Source organism: Chiloscyllium plagiosum, unplaced genomic scaffold, assembly GCF_037043375.1.
Source record: "Chiloscyllium plagiosum isolate Xiang-an unplaced genomic scaffold, Cpla_swu_hap1 HiC_scaffold_12, whole genome shotgun sequence".
Classification (NCBI taxonomy): domain Eukaryota; kingdom Metazoa; phylum Chordata; class Chondrichthyes; order Orectolobiformes; family Hemiscylliidae; genus Chiloscyllium; species Chiloscyllium plagiosum.
Window position 1 is genome coordinate 95,457,203 of NW_028270150.1, and position 22,531 is coordinate 95,479,733.

Genomic DNA, 22,531 nt, shown 5'->3' on the forward strand with positions numbered 1-22,531 from the left:
TCCATGTAGACAAATTCCACTACACTGCCCTCATCAATTATCTTTATCACTTTCTCAAAAAACTGAATCAGGTTTGTGAGACGTGACCTCTCCTGAGCGTAGCCATGCTGCACAGCGTTGATGATTCTATATCTACCAACTGTGAGTACATCCTGTTCCTAAGAATCTCCTCCAATAATTTCCCTTTTGCTAATGTAAAACTCACCAGCCTGTAACTTCCTGGATTATCCCTGCTGCCCTTCTTAAACAAAGGAACAACTTTGACTATTCTCCAATCTCCTGGGACCCCTCCTGTCATGAAAGAAGATAGAAAGATTTCATGCAAAGCCCCAGTAATTTCCTCCTTTGCCTCTTCAGCGTTCTGGGGATAGATCCCATCAGGTCCTGGGGTTGTGTCTACCTTCATGCTTTTCAAAACACCCAACACCTCCTCCTTTTTTATATTAGATTACTCACAGTGTGGAAACAGGCCCTTCGGCCCAACAAGTCCACACCGATCTGCCGAAGCGCACCCACCCAGACCCATTCCCCTACATATACCCCTGCACCTAACACTATGGGCAATTTAGCATGGCCAATTCACCGAACCTGCACATTTTTGGTCTGTGGGAGGAAACCGGAGCACCCAGAGGAAACCCACGCAGACACGGGGAGAATATGCAAACTCCACACAGTGAGTCGCCTGAGGCGGCATGCCGTAGACTATCAACATGCCCTTTTCCAGAGTTATCATCCATCATGTCCTTTTCCAGAGTTATCATCCAACATGCCCTTTTCCAGAGTTATCATCCATCATGTCCTTTTCCTTTGTGAATACTGATGGACCTCACCATTAAGGACCTCCCCCACTTCCTCTAACTCCACGGATAAGTTCCTTACTTTGTCCTTGAGTGGACCTCTTCTTTCTCTAGTTACCCTACTGCTCTTTGCAGACAAGATTCCTTGGAATTTTCCTTAATCCTGTTTGCCAAGGGCTTTTCATATGCGCTGCTAGCCCTCCTAACTCCTCATCAAAGATTGTTTTCCCTGCTGTCCTTTTACTCTTTGAGGGTTCTATTTGGCCTCAGCTTCCCTAGCCTTACATATGCCTCCTTTTTCTTTTGGACTATGCTCCAATTTCTCTTGTTATCCAAGGATCCCGAATCTTGCCATCCTTATCCTTCATTCCCACAGGACGATGCTGGTCCCGAACTCTATCCAACTTGCCTTGAAAGGATTCCCACATGCCAGTTGGAGATTTACTTTCAAGCAACTGTTTGCTATCTATATCCCTCAGTTCTGGCCTAATATTGTGGTTGCTAACCTTCCCCCAGTTTACAAATTTCACCCAAGTGCTGCACTTATCTTCATCTCTACGTAACAAAGAATTATGGTCACTTTTCCCGAAATGTGCCCCCACTCAAACTTCAATTATCTAGCTGGCCTCATTCCTGAATATAGCAGTCTAATATGGCCCCTTCCCCAGTTGGACACACATAACAAATTCCTCCCCATCCAATCTTCTGCTGCTAAGAGATCCCAGTCACTGCTGCCTCACAGTGCCAGGGACCTGGGCTCGATCGCAGCCTCGGGTGACTGCCTGTGTGGAGTTTGCACATTCTACCCGTGTTTGCGTGGGTTTCCTCCAGGTGCTCTGGTTTCCACAGCATAAAGATGTGCAGGTTCAGTGAATTGGCATGCTAAATACTCCAGTGCTCAGAGCTGCGTAGGTTAGGTGCATTAGTCATGGAAAATGTAGAGTAATAGGGCAGTGGAATGGGTCTGGGTGGGATACTCTTCAGAGTGTCGGTGTGGACTTGTTGGGCCAAGGGGCCTGTTTCCACACTGGAGTGATTCTATGACCACTGACAAAAGAATAAAATTGTAGCGTATTCGTTAGGGAAGGTAAATCTTAATGCATGACTTACTAATAATGACTACTGCGATGAGTTTTTGTAAACTTGTGATTTATTTGGTCCCATAGTGAAACCATGTTTTGATACATAATATATTAAATAGATAAGAGCAGCCTTACAGAGGTGGAAGTCTTTCCTCATTTGAATGGTATTTATTCATTCAGTCATCCTTATGATGTTACAGTGTTCATTAAAGAGGTACTCACTCACTACAGCAGCGTGTCCCTAATGCAACAACCATTAGTGAAGAAGGGATCATATTATCACACCCAATCTGATGGCTCCAAAGTTGCTGTGATGGAGCCCCTTTGATATTTTCATCACTCCGCAATCCGTATTGCACTAAACAAACTAGCATAAATTATCAGGAAAGGGGAAAAAAATTACAACAGAGCTGATTTACATTTACTACTCAGAACTCTTACGATCAAGACTCATTTCGGTGATGACGAGTATGGCAGCCACAGCCTGTGCAGATATTTTAAACTGACTGTAATAAGAGTTGTCTCTTATAGCTGTGTTAATTTGTCATCATCCTGACAGAAAGCTTCATTTTTCTGGCCTTTGTCCCCAGCCAGTGAATTACAGTAAATCCCATTCTCGATGCCTTTGAGAGTTTTGTCTTCATTTTCTTCCCCTCCCCCTTCAGAGCCTCGTGCTTTCCTGCAAGAGATGAGACAACATCACAGTGAGATATGACACAGTGTGATAACCGGTTTGGGCATGTCTGAAGTCTGGGTTCAAATCTGTCCATTGTTGCTGTCAAACCTTATTTCAAGCCTCTTTAACACCAGTCTTGAGGGCCCACCAAGCTTGCAATACAGTATTTGCAAGTTATCTCTGAAATCAAGGCCAGAATTCTGTCACCAAGTCACCTTTTATTACATATGCATAGTACGTGATGCCGACCCAGCAAGCTCAGAGCTGGCTCTCAGAGTGAACAAAACCCCTAATCCTCCTGTTTATTATATTTTCTTTTTTTCTCTTTTTCTTTTTCACTTTTTTCTTGTGCATAGTAGTTGACACTGATCCAGCTCCCGCAGAGCCAGCTCTCAGAGTGAATAGCATCTCTGACACTCCTTTTTTTTAGTGGTTATTTTTCCCCCAGCACCCATGTTGTGTGTGTGCAGGCATGGAAAACACAAGGTGCACGAATCTTTATTCAGTTTTCACCACCAGGAAGAATGGAGACACCTGAGTGGCCAGTGAACACTCTTGTTTCTTTTTTATTTATTTATTTTTTATTTTTAAATTTTTTTTTGTTTTAACCCCCACACTACCACCTAAATGCGGTAGTGCTTATTTTTCCCCCAGCACCCATGGTGTGTGTGAGACACAGTGAAAGACACAAAGTGCACCAATCTTTATTCAATTTCCACCACCAGGAAGATAGGAAAACACCCGGGTGGCCAGTGACAAACACTGCCCTTCACATCAAAGGGCAGTGCTGTGTGATCAAAACAGTGAAGGGGTGGGTAGGGACTAAATCAAAATAGAGTTGGAGGGAGAAATGATGCACTCCACTCCCTGCGGCGCCTACCTCTCCCTGAACAACTCCAGGGTGTTGGTGGACACCGCGTGCTCCTTCTCCAAGGACACCCGGGCTCTAACATAACCGCGGAAGAGGGGCAGGCAGTCGGCCCTAACGACCCCCTCCACGGCCCGCTGCCTGGACCTGTTGATGGCCAGTTTGGCCAGGCCCAGGAGCAGACCCACGAGGAGGTCTTCAGACCTGCCCTCCTTCCTCCGTACCGGGTGCCCAAAGATCAGGAGCGTGGGACTGAAGTGCAGCCAAAAACAGAGGAGAAGGTTTTTAAGGAAATCAAAAAGGGAGTGCAAACGCCCACACCCAATATACACGTGGTCCACGGACTCCACAGCGCCACAGAACAAGCAGTTGGGCTGGGAGTCCGTGAACCACCGCAATCTGCGGTTGCAGGGGACTGCTGCGTGCAGCACCCTCCACCCCAGATCCCCGAGAGAAAGGGGGAGGACTCCCGCGTAGAGAGCCCTCCACTGGGGATCCCCACCGCCCGGTGGCAAATGGGCACGCCAAGGCGTGTCCGGACGGTGGATGAGGGAGAAGAGGTGGACGGTGTGCAGCAGCAGTCTGTACAGGGTTCTTCTTTTCATATCCCTAAACAAAACAAAGTTAAAATTTCGGAGGCGGCTCAAGTTGTGGGGCACAGGCTCCCACGGAACACTCTTGTTTCTATCTGTCAGCCAGGGCTCCCTGATTGGACCAGGTGAACAGTCCCAATTAGTGAACTTGTATTCTATGGTTTCCACCTTGCCGACCTCATTCCAATCACTACAGTCATTCCTCTTACGATTTAATTGATACAGTGGAATTTAATCACAACCTGATGTTGGGAAAGACTTGCAGGGTTCTGGTTTCCCCCATGCCGACAGTGCAGTGATTTGATTATTATTGGAGTGATGACCTTAGGGAACGAGTAATTGAAGAAAGTGTCAAATCCTACAGGGACTAAGAAAATCGGCATTTCTTGTGGTGGCAGATGATATAACTGAGGCTATGGCAAATTAACACTCACCATCTCTCTTCATGAAAGGTTGTAATAGTGTTGAATAAGATACCAAAAGATAAAGAGAGATACTTCCAAAGATTGGAAGTGTTGACGATAGTGACATCATCCAATCTGAATGGGAGGTATCCCTGACTACTGGGAAAGTAAGGATAAAAATTGTAGTGGCTCCATCCACAATATTCCTATCCTCTTTAGAAATGGGAGTAGCGTTGAGGGACTAGTAAATTGTACTGCACTCTCTGAGGTGGAGAGAAAAACCCAACAACTACAGACCAGTCTGCCTTAGAGAAACTCATAGAGACAGGTCAGTATAGACTTTGAACTTGAATAAGTTCTTCATGAAGGAACAAACAGGCTTATTGGACGTGATGAGATCGATTTGATTTGGTTTATTGTAGTCACGTGTACCTAGGTACAGTAAAAAGCTTTGGACAGGCAGAGCATAACAAACAAGGACAGGCAGGGTGCTCAGACAGAGTGAGGCATACAAGGCTGTGGCTGTACAAGAGGGGCACAACGCTAGAACAACATTAGCAAGATCAACATTATATTGATGCTAGAGAGCTTCATTCAGCTGATGCTTTTCAGGTGGATATTCAAAAGTCATTTTACTAAGTGTCATACTCAAGGCTTACCATACTCAAGGATATAGAGCATCATTTCAAAGTACTTTCAAAATAAAGTGGAAAGTACTTTAAATGGGGTACTGGAGCTAAAAGACATGCTACAGTTGTCTTCAATTGAAAGGACTATTATAAGAAGCTAGGAGACTGCTTGGCTTTGTTAACAGAAGCATGGGGTAAAGTCAACAAGATGATATTAAACCTTCACAAAGCACTGTGACAAGCCTTAGCTGCACAACAGTAAGCAAAGCTGGGCACTGGGTCCTTGAACAGTTTGCAGAAGTGATTCACTGAATGACACAAATAATAAGGAACTGCAGCTTTATGGGCAGCTGGTGGTCTTCACCTTAGAGTACTGAAAGTCCCTTTCCTCCCCAGCGCTGCTGAGTGAAAGTGGTAAGGGGCTGGTGTTACTCGGTGTGCACCTACCCAAGTTGGTATCCTGACCCATCGTGCCTCCCCTCTGCTCTCCAGAACCTGACACAATGCACCTATTCCCCTCCCCCACCACCCACCAAACCTCCTGACATTCTATAAGACCCTTTCCCAGCTGAAGCTCTCGGAGTCACCCTCCCTCTGGAATCCGTGCTTCGTGAGATGACTGCAGGTCCCAGCAGGGACCAGCGCTGAGTCATACAGCATGGAAACAGGCCCTTGGGCACAACTCGTCCATGCCAACCAGGATTCCCAAACTAACTTAGACCCTTTTGCCTGCATTTGGCCCGTATCCTCATCCATTTCCTCCACTCATCATCCCAGTGTTTTTCTTAAACCACCAACACAGTGACTTCAGGTGTCCCACTTCATTACAGTGAAAACACCTGAATTCTTTTACTGCCCCTTCCCCCTCATGGGTTTCCTTTTCATCCTGTGGTAAATTTTCCCTTACCACCTGATGATTTCTCTTCACCCCAATTTCTATACCTCATAGATTGAAGCTGAGATCAGAACCAAACTTCGATTTACGAACCAACTCATAATCATCAACCATTTCCCCCTCCTGGGTATGAGGGGGGAAGTGCCGTAGAAGAATTCACTGTAATAAAGTAGAACACTTGAAGCCACTCTGTTGGTGGTTTAAGAAAAACACTGGGATGATGAGTGGAGGACATGGATGGGGATATGTGCCAAATGCAGGCAAATGTGTCTACGTTAGTTTGGGAAGCCTGGTTGCCATGGATGTACTGAGCCGAAGGGTCTGTTTCCATGGCTCAGTGGTTAGCACTGCTGCTTCCCAACGCCAGGGACCCGGGTTCGACCCCAGCCTCGGGCGACTCTCTGTTTGTACATTCTCCCCGTGTCTGCATGGGTTTGCTCCGGTTTCCTCTCACAATCCAAAGATGTGCAGGTTAGGCGAGTTGGTCACGCTAAATTGCATCATAGTGTCCAGGGGTGAGTAGGTTAGGTCCATTAGTCAGGGGAAATGTGAAGTAATATAGTAGGGGAATGGGTCTAGGTGGGTTACTCTTTGAAGGGTTGGTGTGGACTTGTTGGGCCGAAGGGCCTGTTTCCATACTGGAGGGATTTAATGATTCTAATCCTGCAGTCTTAACTCTCTGTTCAGCCACGAGTTCTCACTCCTGCAGGAAGTGAATTGTTGAACTCGTCCAAAAGGATGGTCTGTCTAAGAGCATCATATAGAATCCGTGCAAGTCATTCAGTCCACACTGATCCTCCAAACAGCATCACACCCAGACCAACCTCCCCCCACCCTTCTCTTATCTCTGTAACCCTACATTTCCCACGGCCAATCCACCAAACCTACACATCCCTGGACACTATGAGCAATTTAGCATGACCTGTACATCTCTGGACTGTGGGAGGAAACCTAGATCACCCCAAGGAAACCCACACAGACACAGGGAGAATGTGCAAACTCCACACAGACGGTTGCCTGAGGCTGGATTCGAACCCAGGGCGCTGGCACTGTGAGGCAGCAGTGCTAACCACTGAGCCACTGTGCCACCTTTGTGATGTTCTTATCTCTACCTATCAAGGTTACTTTGTTTGATCCTTTTAAACTCTGTGTTAAGCTGGCCCACACTGTGATATCAATGCTGAGTGACCTTTTTAAAGCTGGGTGATTTGCATACAGCGTTTTGAGGGTTTCTGCCCGAAACGTCGATTCTCCTGCTCCTCGGATGCTGCCCTGACCTGCTGTGCTTTTCCAGCACCACACTCTCAACTCTGATCTCCAGCACCTGCAGGCCTCACTTTATCATCCGATTTGCATCCAACCTTCCTAACTGCAGAAGGGGAGGGGGAAGACATTCTTCTACATCACTATTCCTCCCATAAGCCCAAGGGGCCGAATGGCCTTCTTTTCTATAATTGCATGAACTGGAGTTGCAAGGGCTAGCAGAACACTTGCTGAGTTATTGAACAGAAGGTGCCACTGCCATTTCACAAAGAGGTTCGTCCCTTGTCACGATGACTCGGCATTGCCCTCATTGCTACCCCAGAACTACACAGTCGATTTAAAACTGTACGTTTGCTTTTGGACTCTCGACCCAGTGCCTGAACATCCTATAAAATCTGGTATTCACATGTTATCATCGTTCAGCTTTTTAACAACCGATAAGCCTACACGTTGAACCACAATAAAAACAAATTAAGGGCTCAGCATTGGCACCAATTCATCACAACCACTGGGGAGATTATCAGAGTTCCTACATTGCTGAGCTCAAGACATGAAAGCACCCGATTGGGTTGAACTATGCAGTTGGGGTTTGATCTGATCACTGTTAAGGAGCAAGGGCTTTTTTTCTCTTTGAAAGGGTTTATGTTGATTTCACGCTAGCACAGTGGTTAGCGCTGCCGCCTCACAGCACCAGGGCCCTGAGGTCGATCCCAGCCTTGGGTGACTGTCTGTGGGGAGTTTGCACGTTCTCCCCTGTGTCTGAATGGGTTTCCTCCCACAGTCCAAAAATGTGCAGGTTAGGTGGATTGGCCATGCTAAGTTGCCCCATCGTATCCAAGGAGGTGCAGGCTAAGTGCATTAGCTATGGGAAATGCAGGATTACAGGGGCATGGTAAGGGGGTGAATGTGGGAGGGATGCTCTTCAAGATGGGCGAAATGTCCTGCTTCTGCACTGTCAGGATTCTATGATTCATGTCAGTTTGCAGATGTAGAGAATTTGAAAATTCTGACAAAAAGTGGATGGCCTTTCTACACTCGTTTGGTTTACACAATTCCCAACATCCAGTTCGTGTAGGTCTGCCATGCTGTGCGATTATCATGTCAGCTTTCTCCTGAAGTTATGGGACAGTCACATTCTCCATCTTTGCCCCTCTGTGTTAAAAGTGAGCGTGGTCTGACCAGATTGAAGGTACTGTGTTCCAAAACTCACTCTGTTGCCATCTCTCACACCAGTCGTGAGGGGGTTCTTTGAGGGCAGCCTTGACTCGGGTCTTTGTGAAAATCACCGTGTTCACATTTCTCTTTAACCGAGCACAATTGGGAGAAGTTACAAGTTAGCTTGGCCTCCAGCACATAACCGTGCCATCACCAAGTCTGCCAATTCACTCTTTGGTAAAACCTACACAAACCCCTTCCCCCCATGTTTGCTCCATGCTTTAGCCAATCTGTTAATGAACTCCTCCCCCACGCTTTGTTAATCACGCCCTGCGCCACATTGCTTGAAACTTCTGTCCCATTTCCTTCTTTCTGTAAACTTGAGAATATCGAAAACTTGAAGCCCCTATCCTTAGTGATACTAAAATCCCACTTATCAACCATGTCTTCTCTCACCGACCTACACTGGCACTCAGCCAGATGCCACTTTGATTTTAAAAATCTCATACTTGTCTAAAAACCTCTTCTTCTTTGCAGTCTCCTGTAACACCCCCATACCTTTCGGATGTAGTTCTGTCCCTCTAATCTGGAGTAGCCCAGTTTTAATCGAGCAATGCCTTCAGTTGGCTAGGCCCCAAACCCTGGAACCTCTCAGCCTCCCTGCACGTAGTACACTCCTTAAAGCCTCCCCCTTTGACAAAGATTAGGCCATTTGCCTAAATACCTCCGTGACTGGCTTGATGCCTAATTTCACTTCATAACATCCCAGAAAATGCCCTGTAACATTTTTATTACACGTAATGCACCGCATAAATGTAAGCATTTGTCACTTTTACAATGTAGCACAAAGTGAGGATTTGCCATCTTTAATTGGTGCTACATTTGGAGCAATTTGGACCACAAGGTCAAAGGTCAGCAAAGCTCGGAAACCTTAATACCAGGAAAGACGTTCTCTATCCTATCAGTCTGAGCTCGAACATTCTGTATAGGATCAGTATTGTCATGGTAACAAGGTTTGCAACACACTCCAAAGTTTAAAAATAGATAAGTGAATAATATCATTTGCAACAGCAGGCAAAGTTTATGGTTGCTGGGATTAATTCATTGACAAATAACATTAGCACTAGTCGGAGAGTCAGCATATTATAACAGCACAGTCATAGAGTGTACACTCAGGTGTAAGGACCTTCCTTTTTGCTATGAAGGCTAAGGTTTCTGAACTAACACTCGCAATTCCCCTTATTTCCCAGATAGAAAAGCATTTAACAGGTTCAGAGCTATTGGGCTCAGTTTCAAATGATTTGTTCCAGCGATAGTTCAGTGATGGAAGGATAAAGATCCATTCTTGGTATAAAGCATCATACACAGTGTATAGGGCAGAAGGGATATTGGCCAAATTGCCACCCCCCCCAGCACTCCCTTCTTTTATTTGTTCACATGATGTTGACTTGGTAACAGGGCCAGCATGTGTTGCCAATCTCTAATTGCTCAAAATGGACTATTATCAGCCACCCAGCATGGGGCAGGCTGCCGAGTTCCTGGTTTTGTCGCTAAATATTGACATTCTCCCTGATATTTTGACATGGGTTGTGTAGATAACCGTATCTTAAGCTTCAATAAATAAGAAGTCTATCTCTCTCTTTTTCTTTCTGCAGGCTCACTCCAGAGGAGCAGCACTCTGGCAGCTTGAAAAGACAATGGAACCAGACTCGGGAATACACACCAGTATATATTTCAACAGTTGCCTTTGAACAGCAGAGCAGAGAGGAAGAAAATGTGTTTGTAAGCAAGAACTGGAAGATTGTCTCATTCCCCTGCTAATCTCTCTTCAAAACTATCAGCCATGATCATATTGAACGGTGATGCAGGCTCGAAGGGCTGAATGGCCTATGCCTGCACTGATTTTCTATGTTTCTCAGTTTAAACAGAACCTGGTGAATTGGGGAAATAACCAATTACCAAGAAACTTTGCCACTGCTGAGGATACCAGACAACAATCAGACCACCATGGTCCCAAGTTAAAACCTCATGCATCCCAAAATCTAAGGATGTTTAAACTGAGTAGCATTCATCCTCTTGCCCCGCCACAAAGCACTTATTACTAGTATGAGTGTGTGCATGTATGTGTGTGTGTGGGTGGGTGTGCGCGTTTTTGTGTGTGTGTGTACGCATTTTTGTGTGCGCGTGTGTGTATGTGTGGGGGAGTGCTGTGTGTGTGCGTGTGATTGTGTGGGGGGAGCACTGTGTGTATGAGTGTGGGTGTGGGTGTGTGTGTGAGAGTGTGCGTGTGTGTGAGGGTGTGTGTCTGTGAGGTGTATGCATGTGTGTGTGAGGATGCATGTGTGTGTGTCTGTGTTTTGGGGGTTGTGTGTGAGGTGTGTGTGGGGGTGTGTGTATGTGTAGGTGCATGTGTGTGTGTATCTGTGTGTGTGTGTGAGGTGTGTGTGTGAGAGTGTGTGTGTATGTGTGCGTGCAAGTGTACGTGTGGGGGTAGTGTGTGTATGTGTGTGGGATGTGTGTGTGGGGTGTGTGTGCACGTGGGCGTGTGTGCGGGGTGGGTGTGTGGGGGGTGTGTGTATGTGTGTGTGGGGTTTGTGTCTGTGTGGGTGCATGTTGGGGTGTGTGTGTGTTGTGTGTGTGTATATGTGTGTGTGGGGTGTGTGTATATGTGTGTGGGGTGTGTGTGTGTATATGGGGTGTGTGTGTGTGTGTGGTGTGTGTATGTATGTGTATGTGTGTGGGGTGTGTGTGGGTGTGTGTGTGTGGGGTGTGTATGTGTGTGGGGTGTGTGTGGGGTGTGTGTGGGGGGTGTGTATGTGTGTGTGGGGTGTGGGTGTGTGTATGTGTGTGTGTGGTGTGTATGTATGTGTGTGGGGTGTGTGTGGGGTGTGTGTGTGGGGTGTGTATGTGTGTGTGGGGTGTGTGTGGGTGTGTGTGTATGTGTGTGTGGGCTGTGTATGTGTGTGGAGTGTGTGGGGGGTGTGTGTGGGGTGTGTGTATGTGTGTGGGGTGTATGTGTGTGGGGTGTGTGTGTGTGGGGGTTGTGTGTTTGGGGTGTAGGTGTGTGTGGGGTGTGTATGTGTGTGGGGTGTGTGAGTGGGGTGTGTGTGTGTGGGGTGTGTGTGTGGGGTGTGTGTGTGGGGGGTATGTATGTGTGTGTGGGGGGTGTGTGTGCGGGGTGTGGGGGGTGTGTGTGTGGGGTGTGTATGTGGGGGGTTTGTGTGGGTTGCGTGTGTGTGGGGGGTGTGTGTGTGGGTTGTGTGTGTGTCTGTGTGTGGGGTGTGTGTGTGAGGTGTGGGTGTATCTGTGTGTGTGTGAGAGTGTGTGTGTATGTATGCGTGCAAGTGTATGTGTGGGGGTTGTGTGTGTATGTGTGTGGGGTGTGTGTGTGGGGAGTGTGTGGGTGTGTGTGTGTGGTGTGTGTGTGGGGTGTGTGTGTATGTGTGTGTGGGGTTTGTGTGTGTGTGTGGGTGCGTGTTGGGGTGTGTGTGGGGGGTGTGTGTGCGTATATGTGTGTGTGGGGTGTGTGTATGTGTGTGTGGGGTGTGTGTGTATGTGGGGCGTGTGTGTGTGGTGTGTGTATGTATGTGTATGTGTGTGGGGTGTGTATGTGTGTGTGGGGTGTGGGGTGTGTATGTGTGTGGGGTGTGTGTGTGGGGTGTGTGTGTGTGTGGGGTGTGTATGTGTGTGTGGGGTGTGTGTGTGGGGTGTGGGTGTGTATATGTGTGTGTGGTGTGTGTGTATGAGTGTGGGGTGTGTGTGTGTGGTGTGTGTGTGGGGTGTGTATGTGTGTGGGGTGTGTGTGTGGGGTGTGTGTGTGTGGGGTGTGTATGTGTGTGTGGGGTGTGGGTGTGTGTATGTGTGTGTGGTGTGTGTGTATGTGTGTGGGGTGTGTGTGTGGGGTGTGAGTGTGTGGGGTGTGTATGTGTGTGGGGTGTGTGTGGTGTGTGTGTGTGGGGGATGTGTATGTGTGTGTGGGGTGTATGTGCGTGGGGTGTGTGTGTGTGTGGGGTGTATGTGTGTGTGGGGTGTGTGTGTGGGATGTGTGTGTGTGGGGTGTGTATGTGTGTGGGTGTGTGTGTGGGGTGTGTGTGGGGTGTGGGGGTGTGTATGTGTGTGGAGTGTGTGTGTATATGTGGGGTGTGTATGTGGGGGGTTTATGTGGATTGCGTGTGTGTGTGTAGGATTTGTGTGGGTTGTGTGTGTGGGTGTGTGTGTGGGGGGGGGTTTGTGTGGGTTGTGTGTGTGGGGGGTGTGTGTGTGTGGGATGTGTGTGGGTTGTGTGTGTGGGGGGTTTGTGTGGATTGTGTGTGTGTGTGAGGGGTGTGTGTGTGGGTTTGTGTGGGTTGTGTGTGTGGGGTATGTGTGTGTGTTGTGTGTATGTGGGGTATGTGTGTGTGGGGGTTTGTGTGGGTTGTGTGTGTGGGGTTTGTGTGGGTGTGTGTGTGGGGGTGTGTGTGAGGTGTGTATGGGTTGTGTGTGTGTGGGGTGTGTGTGGGGGTGTGTGTGTGGGTTGCGTGTATGTTTGGAGTGTGTGTGTGTGTGTTTTGTGTGGGTTGTGTGTGTGTGGGGTTTGTATGGGTGTGTGTGGGGTTTGTGTGGGTGTGTGTGGGGTGTGTGTGTGTGGGTTGTGTGTGTGTGTGTATTGGGGTGTGTGTGTGGGTGTGTGTTGGGGTGTGAGTGTGTGTGGTGTGTGTGTGTGTTGGGGTGTGTGTGTGTTGGGGTGTGTGTGTGTGTTGGGGTGTGTGTGTGTTGGGGTGTGTGAGGTGTGTGTGTGTGGTGTGTGTGTGTGTATGTGTGTGGGTGTGTGTGTGTGGAGTGTGTGTGTGGGGTGTGTGGGTGCATGTGTGTGTGGGGTGTGTGTGTGTATATGTGTGTGTGTGTGGTGTGAGTGTGTGGAGTGTGTGTTGGGGTGTGTGTGTGTGGGGTGTGTGTGTGTGGGGTGTGTGTATATGTGTGTGTGTGTGTGTGTGGTGTGAGTGTGTGGAGTGTGTGTTGGGGTGTGTGTGTGTGGGGTGTGTGTGTGTATGGGGTGTGTGTGTCTGTGGGGGGTGTGTGTGTGTATATGTGTGTGTGTGGTGTGAGTGTGTGGAGTGTGTGTTGGTGTGTGTGGGGCGGGTGTGTGTGTGGTGTGTGGGGTGTGTGTGTAGGGTGTGTGTGTGTGTGTGTGTGGGGTGTGTGTATATGTGTGTGTGTGTGTGTGTGTGGTGTGAGTGTGTGGAGTGTGTGTTGGGGTGTGTGGGGCGGGTGTGTGTGTGGTGTGTGGGGTGTGTGTGTGTGGAGTGTGTGTGTGTGTGGGGTGTGTGTATATGTGTGTGTGTGTGTGGTGTGAGTGTGTGGAGTGTGTGTTGGGGTGTGTGTGTGTGTGGGGTGTGTGTGTGTATGGGGTGTGTGTGTCTGTGGGGGGGGTGTGTGTGTATATGTGTGTGTGTGGTGTGAGTGTGTGGAGTGTGTGTTGGTGTGTGTGGGGCGGGTGTGTGTGTGGTGTGTGGGGTGTGTGTGTGTAGGGTGTGTGTGTGTATGTGTGTGTGGGTGTGTGTGTGGAGTGTGTGTTGGTGTGTGTGGGGCGGGTGTGTGTGTGGTGTGTGGGGTGTGTGTGTGTAGGGTGTGTGTGTGTATGTGTGTGTGGGTGTGTGTGTGGAGTGTGTGTGTGGGTGTGTTTGGGGTGTGTGTGTGGGGTGTGTGTGTGCGTGTGTGTGGGGGGTGTGTGTGTGTATATGTATGTGTGTGGTGTGAGTGTGTGGAGTGTGTGTTGGGGTGTGTGTGTGTGGGGTGTGTGTGTGGGGGGGCTGTGTGTGTGGGGTGTGTGTGTGTGTGTGGGTGTGTGTGTGTGTGTGGAGTGTGGGGTGTGTGTGTGTGTGGGGTGTGTGTGTTTGTGTGTGGGGTGTGTGTGTGTGTGTGGGGTTTGTGTGGGTTGTGTGTGTGAGGGGTGTGTGTGTGTGGGTTGTGTGTGCGTGGGGTGTGTGTGTGGGGTGTGTGTGTGGTGTGTGAGGCGTGTGTGTGGGGCGTGTGTGTGGGGTGTGTGGGGTGTGCATGTGGGGTGTGTGTGTGAGTGTGGTGTGTGTATGTGGTGTCTGTGTGGGTTGTGTGTGTGGGGTGTGTGTGTGTGTGGTGTGTGTGGGGTGTGTGTGTGGTGTGTGTGTGGGGTGTGTGTTGTGTGTGTGTGTGGTGTGTGTGGGAGGTGTGTGTGTGGTGTGTGTGTGGGCAATGTGTGTGTGGGGGGTGTGTGTGGGGTATGTGTATGTGTGTGGGGTGTGTGTGTGTGGGGTGTGTGTGTGGGGTGTGTGTGAGGTGTGTGTGGGTGTGTGTGTGTGGGGGGATGTGTGTGGGTGTGTGTGTGGGGTATGTGTGTGGGGTGTGTGTGTGGGGTGTGTGTGGGGTGTGTGTGTGGGGTGTGTGTGTGTGGGGTGTGTGTGTGGGGGGTTGTGTGTGTGTGGGGGTTTGTGTGGGTTGTGTGTGTGGGGTTTGTGTGTGTGTGTGTGGGTGTGTGTGTTTGGGGTGTGTATGGGTTGTGTGTGTGTGTGGGGTGTGTGTGAGGGTGTGTGTGTGGGTTGCATGTATGTTTGGGGTGTGTGTGTGTGGTTTGTGTAAGTTGTGTGTGTGTGGGGTTTGTATGGGTGTGTGTGGGGTGGGTGTGGGTTGTGTGTGTGGGGTTTGTGTGGATGTGTGTGGGTTGTGTGTGGGGTTTGTGTGGGTGTGTGTGGGGTGTGTGTGTGGTTTGTGTGTGTGGTGTGTGTGTGTGTGTGGGTGTGTTGTGTGTGTGTGGGTGTGTGTGTGTGTTGGGGTGTGTGTATGGGTGTGTGTTGGGGTGTGTGTGTGGTGTGTGGGTGTGTGTATATGTGTGTGTGTGGTGTGAGTGTGTGGAGTGTGTGTTGGGGTGTGTGTGTGTGGGTGGTGTGTGTGGGGTGTGTGTGTGTGGCGTGCGTGTGTGGGGTGTGTATGTGTGTGTGGGGTGTGTGTGGGATGTGCGTGTGGGGGGGTGTGTATGAGGGGGGTTGTGGGTGCGTTTGTGGGGTGTGTGAGTGGGGTGTGTGCGTGGGGGGGGTGTGTGTGTGTGGTTGTGGGTATGTGTGTGGGGTGTGTGTGGGGTGTGTGTGTGTGGGGTGTCTGTGTGTGAGTGTGTGTGTGGGTTGTGGGTGTATGTGTGTGGGATGTGTGTGTGTGTGTGTGGGTTGTGTGAGTGTGTGTTGGGGTGTGTGTGTGGGTGTGTTTTGGGGTGAGTGTGCGTGTGTGTGTGGGGTGTGTGTGTGGGGTGTGTATGTGTGTGGGGTGTGTGTGTGTGTGGGGGTGTGTGTGTGTGGGGGGGGTGTGTGCGTGGGGTTTGTGTGGGTTGTGTATGTGTGTGAGGGGTGTGTGTGAGGGGTGTGTGTGTGGGTTGTGTGTGCGTGGGGTGTGTGGGGTGTGTGTGTGGTGTGTGGAGCGTGTGTGTGGGTGCATATTGGGGTGTGTGTGTGGGGTGTATGTGTGGGGTGTGTGTGTATGTGTGTGTGGGGTGTGTATGTGTGTGGGGTGTGTGTGTGTGGGGTGTGTGTGTGGGGTGTGTATGTGTGTGGGGTGTGTGTGTGCGGTGTGTGTGTGGGGTGCGTATGTGTGTGTGGGGTGTGGGTGGGTGGATGTGTGTGTGGTGTGTGTGTGGGTTGTGTGGGGTGGGTGTGTGTGGGGTGTGTGTGTGGCGTGTGTGTGTGGGGTGTGTATGTGTGTGTGGGGTGTGTGTGTGGGGTGTGCGTGTGGGGGGGTGAGTGTGTGGGGTGTGTGTATGAGGTGTGTGTGTGGGGTTGTGGGTGTGTTTGTGGGGTGTGTGTGTGGAGTGTGTGTGTGTGGGGCGTATGTGTGAATGTGTGTGGTTGTGGGTATGTGTGTGGGGTGTGTGTGTGGGTGTGTGTGTGAGTGTGTGTGTGGGTTGTGTGTGTGTGTGTGTGGGGTGTGTGCGTGTGTGTGTGGGTTGTGTTTGTGTGTGTTGGGGTGTGTGTGGGTGTGTGTTGGGGCATGTGTGTGTGGTGTGTGGGTGTGTGTGTGTGTGTGTTGGGGTGTGTGTGTGTGTTGGCGTATGTGTGTGTGTGGGTGTGTGTGTTGGGGTGCGTTTGGGTGTGTGTGGTGTGTGTGTGTGGGGCGGGTGTGTGTGTGTGTGGTGTGTGGGGTGTGTGTGTGTGGTGTGTGGGGTGTGTGTGTGTGGGGTGTGTGTGTGTATGTGTGTGTGGGTGTGTGTGTGGTGTGAGTGTGTGGAGTGTGTGTTGGGGTGTGTGTGTGGGGCGTGTGTGTGTGTGGGGGTGTGTGTGTGGGGGTGTGTGTGTGTGTCTTTGTGTGTGTGTGTGGTGTGAGTGTGTGGAGTGCGTGTTGGGGTGTGTGTGTGTGTGTGTGTGGGATGTGTGTGTGCGGTTTGTGTGGGTTGTGTGTGTGTGTGAGGGGTGTGTGTGTGGGTTGTGTGTGCGTGGGGTGTGTGTGTGTGGGGTGTGTGTGTGGTGTGTGGGGCGTGTGTGTGGGGCGTGTGTGTTGAGTGTGTGTGGTGTGTGTGTGGGGTGTGTGTATGGTGTGTGTGGGGTGTGTGTGGGGTGTGTGTGTGGTGTGTGTGTGGGGAGCGTGTGTGTGTGGGGGTGTGTGTTTGGGGTGTGTGTGTGTGGTGTCTGTGTGGGTTGTGTGTGGGGTGTGTGTGTGTGGTGTGTGGGGGGTGTGTGTGTGGAGTGTGTGTTGGGGTGTGTGTGTGTGTGTGTGGGGTGTGTGTGTGTGTGGGATGTGTGTGTGCGGTTTGTGTGGGTTGTGTGTGTGTGTGAGGGGTGTGTGTGTGGGTTGTGTGTGTGTGGGGCGTGTGTGTGGGGCGTGTGTGTTGGGTGTGTGTGGTGTGTGTGTGGGGTGTGTGTGTGGTGTGTGTGTGGTGTGTGTGTGGGGTGTGTGTGTGGTGTGTGTGTGGGGTGTGTGTGTGGTGTGTGTGTGGTGTGTGTGTGGGGTGTGTGTGTGGTGTGTGTGTGTGTGGTGTGTGCGTGGGGGTGTGTGTTTGGGGTGTGTGTGTGTGTGTGTCTGTGTGGGTTGTGTGTGTGGGGTGTGTGTGTGTGGTGTGTGGGGGGTGTGTGTGTGGTGTGTGTGTGTGAGGTGTGTGTGTGGGGTGTGTGTGGTGTGTGTGTGGGGTGTGTGTGTGGTGTGTGTGTGGTGTGTGTGTGGGGTGTGTGTGTGGTGTGTGTGTGTGTGGTGTGTGTGTGGTGTGTGTGTGGGGGGCGTGTGTGTGTGGGGGTGTGTGTTTGGGGTGTGTGTGTGTGTGTGTCTGTGTGGGTTGTGTGTGTGGGGTGTGTGTGGGGTGTGTGTGTGGTGTGTGTGGGGTGTGTGTGTGGTGTGTGTGTGTGGTGTGTGTGTGGGGTGTGTGTGTGGTGTGTGTGTGTGTGGTGTGTGTGTGGTGTGTGTGTGGGGGGCGTGTGTGTGTGGGGGGGTGTGTTTGAGGTGTGTGTGTCTATGTGTCTGTGTGGGTTGTGTGTGTGGGGTGTGTGTGTGTGGTGTGTGGGGGGTGTGTGTGTGTGGTGTGTGTGTGAGGTGTGTGTGTGGGGTGCGTGTGGTGTGTGTGTGGTGTGTGTGGGAGGTGTGTGTGTGGGGTGTGTGTGGGGTATGTGTGTGTGGGGGTGTGTGTGTGGGGTATGTGTATGTGTGCGTGGGGTGTGTGTGTGTGGGGTGTGTGTGTGGGGTGTGTGTGTATGTGTGTGTGTGGGTATGTGTGTGTGTGGGGTGTGTGTGGAGTGTGTATGTGGGGTGTGTGTGGGGTGTGTGTGGGTGTGCGCGGTGTGTGTGTTTGTGTGGGATGTGTATGTGGTGTGTGTGTGTGGGGTGTGTGTGTGGGCTGTGTGTGTGTGGGGTGTGTGTGTGTGGGGTGTGTGTGTGGGATGTGTGTGGGGGTGTGTGTGTGTGTGTGTGGGGTGTGTGTGGGGTATGTGTGTGGGGTGTGTGTGTGGGGTGTGTGGGTATGTGTGTGTGGGTTATGTCTGTGGGGTGTGTGGGGTGTGTGTGTGGGGTGTGTGTGTGGAGGGTTGTGTGTGTGGGGTGTGTGTGGGTTGTGTGTGGGGTGTGTGTGGGATGTGTGTATGGGGTGTGCGTGTGGGGTGTGTGTGTGGGGGGTGTGTGTGGTGTGTGTGGGGGGTTGTGTATGTGGGGGGTGTGTGTGTTGGGTGTGTGTGTGTGTGTGTGGGTTGTGTGGGGTGTGTGTATGGGGTGTGCGTGTGGGGTGTGTGTGTGGGGGGTTGTGTGTGGGGTGTGTGTGGGGGGTGTGTGTGGTGTGTGTGGGGGGTTGTGTATGTGGGGGGTGTGTGTGTTGGGTGTGTGTGTGTGTGTGGGTTGTGTGGGGTGTGTGTGTGTGGGGTGTTTGTGTGGGGGGGGTGTGTGTGGGGTGTGTGTGCGTTGTGTGTGGGGTGTGTGTAGGATGTGTGTATGGGGTGTGCGTGTGGGGGAGTGAGTGTGTGGGGGTGTGTGTGTGAGGTGTATGTGTGTGGGGCAGGGTTGTGGGTGTGTTTGTGGGGTGTGTGTGTGTGGGGTGCGTGTGTGGGGGATGTGTATGTGTGTGTGTGAGTGTGTGTGGTTGTGGGCATGTGTGTCGGGTGTGTGTGTGGGGTGTGTGTGTGTGAGTGTGTGTGGGTTGTGGGTGTGTGTGTGGGGTGTGTGGGTGGGTTGTGAGTGTGTGTGTGTGTGGGGTGTGTGTGTGTGGGGGGTGCATGTGTGGGGTGTGTGTGGGGGGTTTGTTTGTGGGGTGTGTGTGTGTGGGGTGTGTGTGTGTGGGGGGTGCATGTGTGGGGTGTGTGTGGGGGGTTTGTTTGTGGGGTGTGTGTGTGTGGGGTGTGTGTTGGGTTGTGGGTGTGTGTGTGGGTTGTGTGGGGTGTGTGTATGGGGTGTGCGTGTGGGGTGTGTGTGTGGGGTGTGTGTGTGTGGGGTGTGTGTGTGGGAGGGTGTGTGTCAGGGTGTGTGTGGGAGGGCGTGCGTGTGTGGGGTGTGTGTGTGGGGGGGGTGCATGTGTGGGGTGTGTGTGTGTGGGGGGGGGTGCATGTGTGGGGGGTTTGTTTGTGGGGTGTGTGTGTGTGGGGTGTGTGTTGGGTTGTGGGTGTTTGTGTGGGGTGTGTGTGTGGGAGGGTGTGTGTGGGGTGTGTGTGTGTGTGGGTGTGTGTTGGGTTGTGGGTGTTTGTGTGGGGTGTGTGTGTGGGAGGGTGTGTGTGGGGTGTGTGTGGGAGGGTGTGTGTGGGGTGTGTGTGGGGTGTGTGTGTGTGGGGTGTGTGTGTGTGTGGGGTGTGTGTGGGGTGTGTGTGTGGGGGGGGTGCATGTGTGGGGTGTGTGGGGGGGGTTTGTTTGTGGGGTGTGTGTGTGTGGGGTGTGTGTTGGGTTGTGGGTGTTTGTGTGGGGTGTGTGTGTGGGAGGGTGTGTGTGGGGTGTGTGTGTGTGGGAGGGTGTGTGTTGTGTTGTGGGTGTGTGTGTGGGGTGTGTGTGTGTGGGGTGTGTGTGTGTGGGGTGTGTGTGTGTGTGTGTGTGGTGTGGTGTGTGGTGTGTGCGGTGTGTTTGTGGGGGGTGTGTGTTTAATGTCTTTTTTTAATTACTTTTCTCAGGGTTAGTAGGTAATAAAATTCCTCTTACTCAAGAAACCTTTATAATTGTCTCCTTCATTTCGATCCAGTTTAACAACATTTTTAAATTGGCTTTGATTTAACTCTGGGCTAAAAAAAATAGAAATCATTGTTGCAATTGATCAACAGGGTGTTGACAAGCAGGAAGGCAGCTTTCTGTCCTCACTAGGACTGAGTAATCTCGCTTGACCAACATATCTCTCATTCCATCCTGCCTGCATTGGTTGTTCCAACCCTATTCATTTGCAGGTGATAACACTGGACCACACATATAAGGCTATAAGACACAGGAGCAGAAATTAGGCCATTCAGCCCATTGAGTCTGCCCCACCATTCAATAATGCCTGGTAAGTTTCTCAACCCCATTCTCCCCTTAATACTCGGTCACCTATTTAGTTCAGTCTTCAATATACTTAATGACCAGGCCTCCACATCCTTCTGTAGCAATGAATTCCATCGATTCATCACTCTCTGGCTGAAGAACTTTCTCCCTATCTCCTTTCCGAAAAGGTCTTCCCTTTAATATAAAGCTGTACCCTCGGGTCTTAGTCTTTCCTATCAATGGAAACATCTTCCCAACATCCACTCTGTCCAGGCCATTTCAGTATTCTCTAAGTTTCAATTAGATCCCCCCTCATTCTTCTAAACTCCATGACCCAGACTCCTCAAACATTCCTCACATGTTAAGCTTTTCATTCCTGGAACCATTGTCATGAACCTCCTCTGAACATGCTCCAGGGCCAGTACATCCTTCCTGAGATGTGGGGCCCAAAACTGCACACATTTGTCTGAATGTGGTCTGACCAGAGCCTTATAGAGCCTCAGAAGTACATCCCTGCTTTTATATTCAAATCCTCTCAAAATAAATGGCATCATTGCATTTGACTTCCTAACTATTGGCTCAACCTGCAAGTTTACCTTGAGAGAATCCTGGACTAGAACTCCCAAGTCTCTTTGCACTTCAGACTTTCCTCCCTATTGAGTAAGTAGTTCATGCCTCTATTCTAACCACCAAAGTGCACGGCCTCACACTTTCCCACGCTGTACTTCAGGTCTTTAGATAACACCCGTGCTGTAGTCCCACTTGATCCTGGCCACGATTTCGGAACAAGACTTCCCCAGTTCTCTACCACCCACCTACTCAACATGTTCCATTTCATTTCTAGAGTTAAAAAAAATGGGTCTTGTTGACTTTCCTGTCAACGCTAAGGGAACATGAGAGAACAATCGACTGAAGTGGCAGATGGTAGCATTTGAATTCAAGCATGAGATGGAAATCTGTAATTCGGAGTCTAATGATCGCTGTGACTCTTTTGTCAATTGTCAGGAAAAACCCAGCTGACTCACTGATGCCCTTTAAGGAAGGGAACTGCCATCTTTCTCCGTTCTGGCCTACATGTGACTCCAGACCCACAGCAATGCGGCTGGCTCTTAACTACCCTCTGGGCAATTCTTGCCTGGCCAGCGATGCCCTCATCCCGTGAATGAATCAAAACAACTCAAACAAGCATTGTCCAGAAATCACAGATTCCTCCAAGCCCCTCAAACAACACATGCTCTGTAGAACTGGGAGCTAAGTTTACGACCAGGCTTGAGATACTCTAGTGCAATTCTGTGCTGAAAGTGAAATACATGCCCGAACATCGCGGTCGGTTCTTTCTACATGCAACCTCCAACTGGGGCCCCCTGTCCATGGAAGTGCGTCCTGTGAATTTGGACCAGCTCCTTTGAAATGTCCAGGACATGCCAAATGTTTTTCAAGAGGTCATAGAATCCCTACAGAGTGGAAGCAGGCCATTCGGCCCGTCTGATCGACCGAAGAGCATCCCACCCCGACTCACTCCCCTGCCTGATCCCTGCATTTCCTATGACCGCTCCATTTAGCCTGGATCCTACAGCATTGCCAATCCACCTAAACCGCACATTGTTGGACTGTGGGAGGAAACCACAGCACCCGAAGGGAACTCATGTAAAGATGGGGAGGGTATGCAAACCTCACACAGTCGCTCAAGGTTGGGATTGAACCCTGGTCCCTGACACTGTGAGACAGCAGTGCTAGCCACTAAGCCACCATGCCACCCCGAAATAGCCCATTTGTCTAGCTGCCCAATGGTGGTATGATGCAGAAGGTTTAAGTGCCCTCAGGGACAAGGCCATCCAGTGTCAGATAGCATTTGCAGATTCACAGAATACACAGTGTCAATGGAGGCCATGTGCCCATTTCAGTGAGCTGTTATGAATTGGACTCAAGTCCCACCATGATGCAGTATCAGTCCATTCTTTCAACTCACTAATTTAACCCTGGAAAGAGAAAGCAAAAGAAAGGATGCATTGAAATACTTACTTCTTTTTCTCTTTGTAACCAGTGATGATATTCACAATCAAACCAATCACAATCAAGCCCATGACGACACCGAATACAATCAGCCAGACCGTCACTGTTGGCTCAGTGGCTGGGACGAAGGTGGGTTCAATCCCTACAAATTCCAACGTCTTGTCATCCAGGGAAAAGGCATCATTGAACCGCGGTCTGACCATTCTGAAATGTTGAAAGCACAACATCAGCTGCAGTCATTACTGGAAGGAGATT

General features: G+C 50.4%; 1 protein-coding gene across 1 annotated transcript in view; it reads right to left on the reverse strand.

Annotated features, from left to right (window-relative positions):
• Nucleotides 1–1,929: 1,929 nt before the first annotated feature.
• The window catches only part of LOC122554908 (collectrin-like), a 46,825-nt gene continuing 26,223 nt past the window's right edge, over nucleotides 1,930–22,531 (reverse strand). Inside the window, exons 5-6 of the mRNA XM_043700298.2 lie at nucleotides 22,286–22,480; nucleotides 1,930–2,558 (exon numbers count right to left, since the gene is read on the reverse strand). Coding sequence (XP_043556233.1) covers nucleotides 2,405–2,558; nucleotides 22,286–22,480 — 349 coding nt within the window. The 3' untranslated portion in view covers nucleotides 1,930–2,404. The remainder of the gene's footprint in view (nucleotides 2,559–22,285; nucleotides 22,481–22,531) is intronic.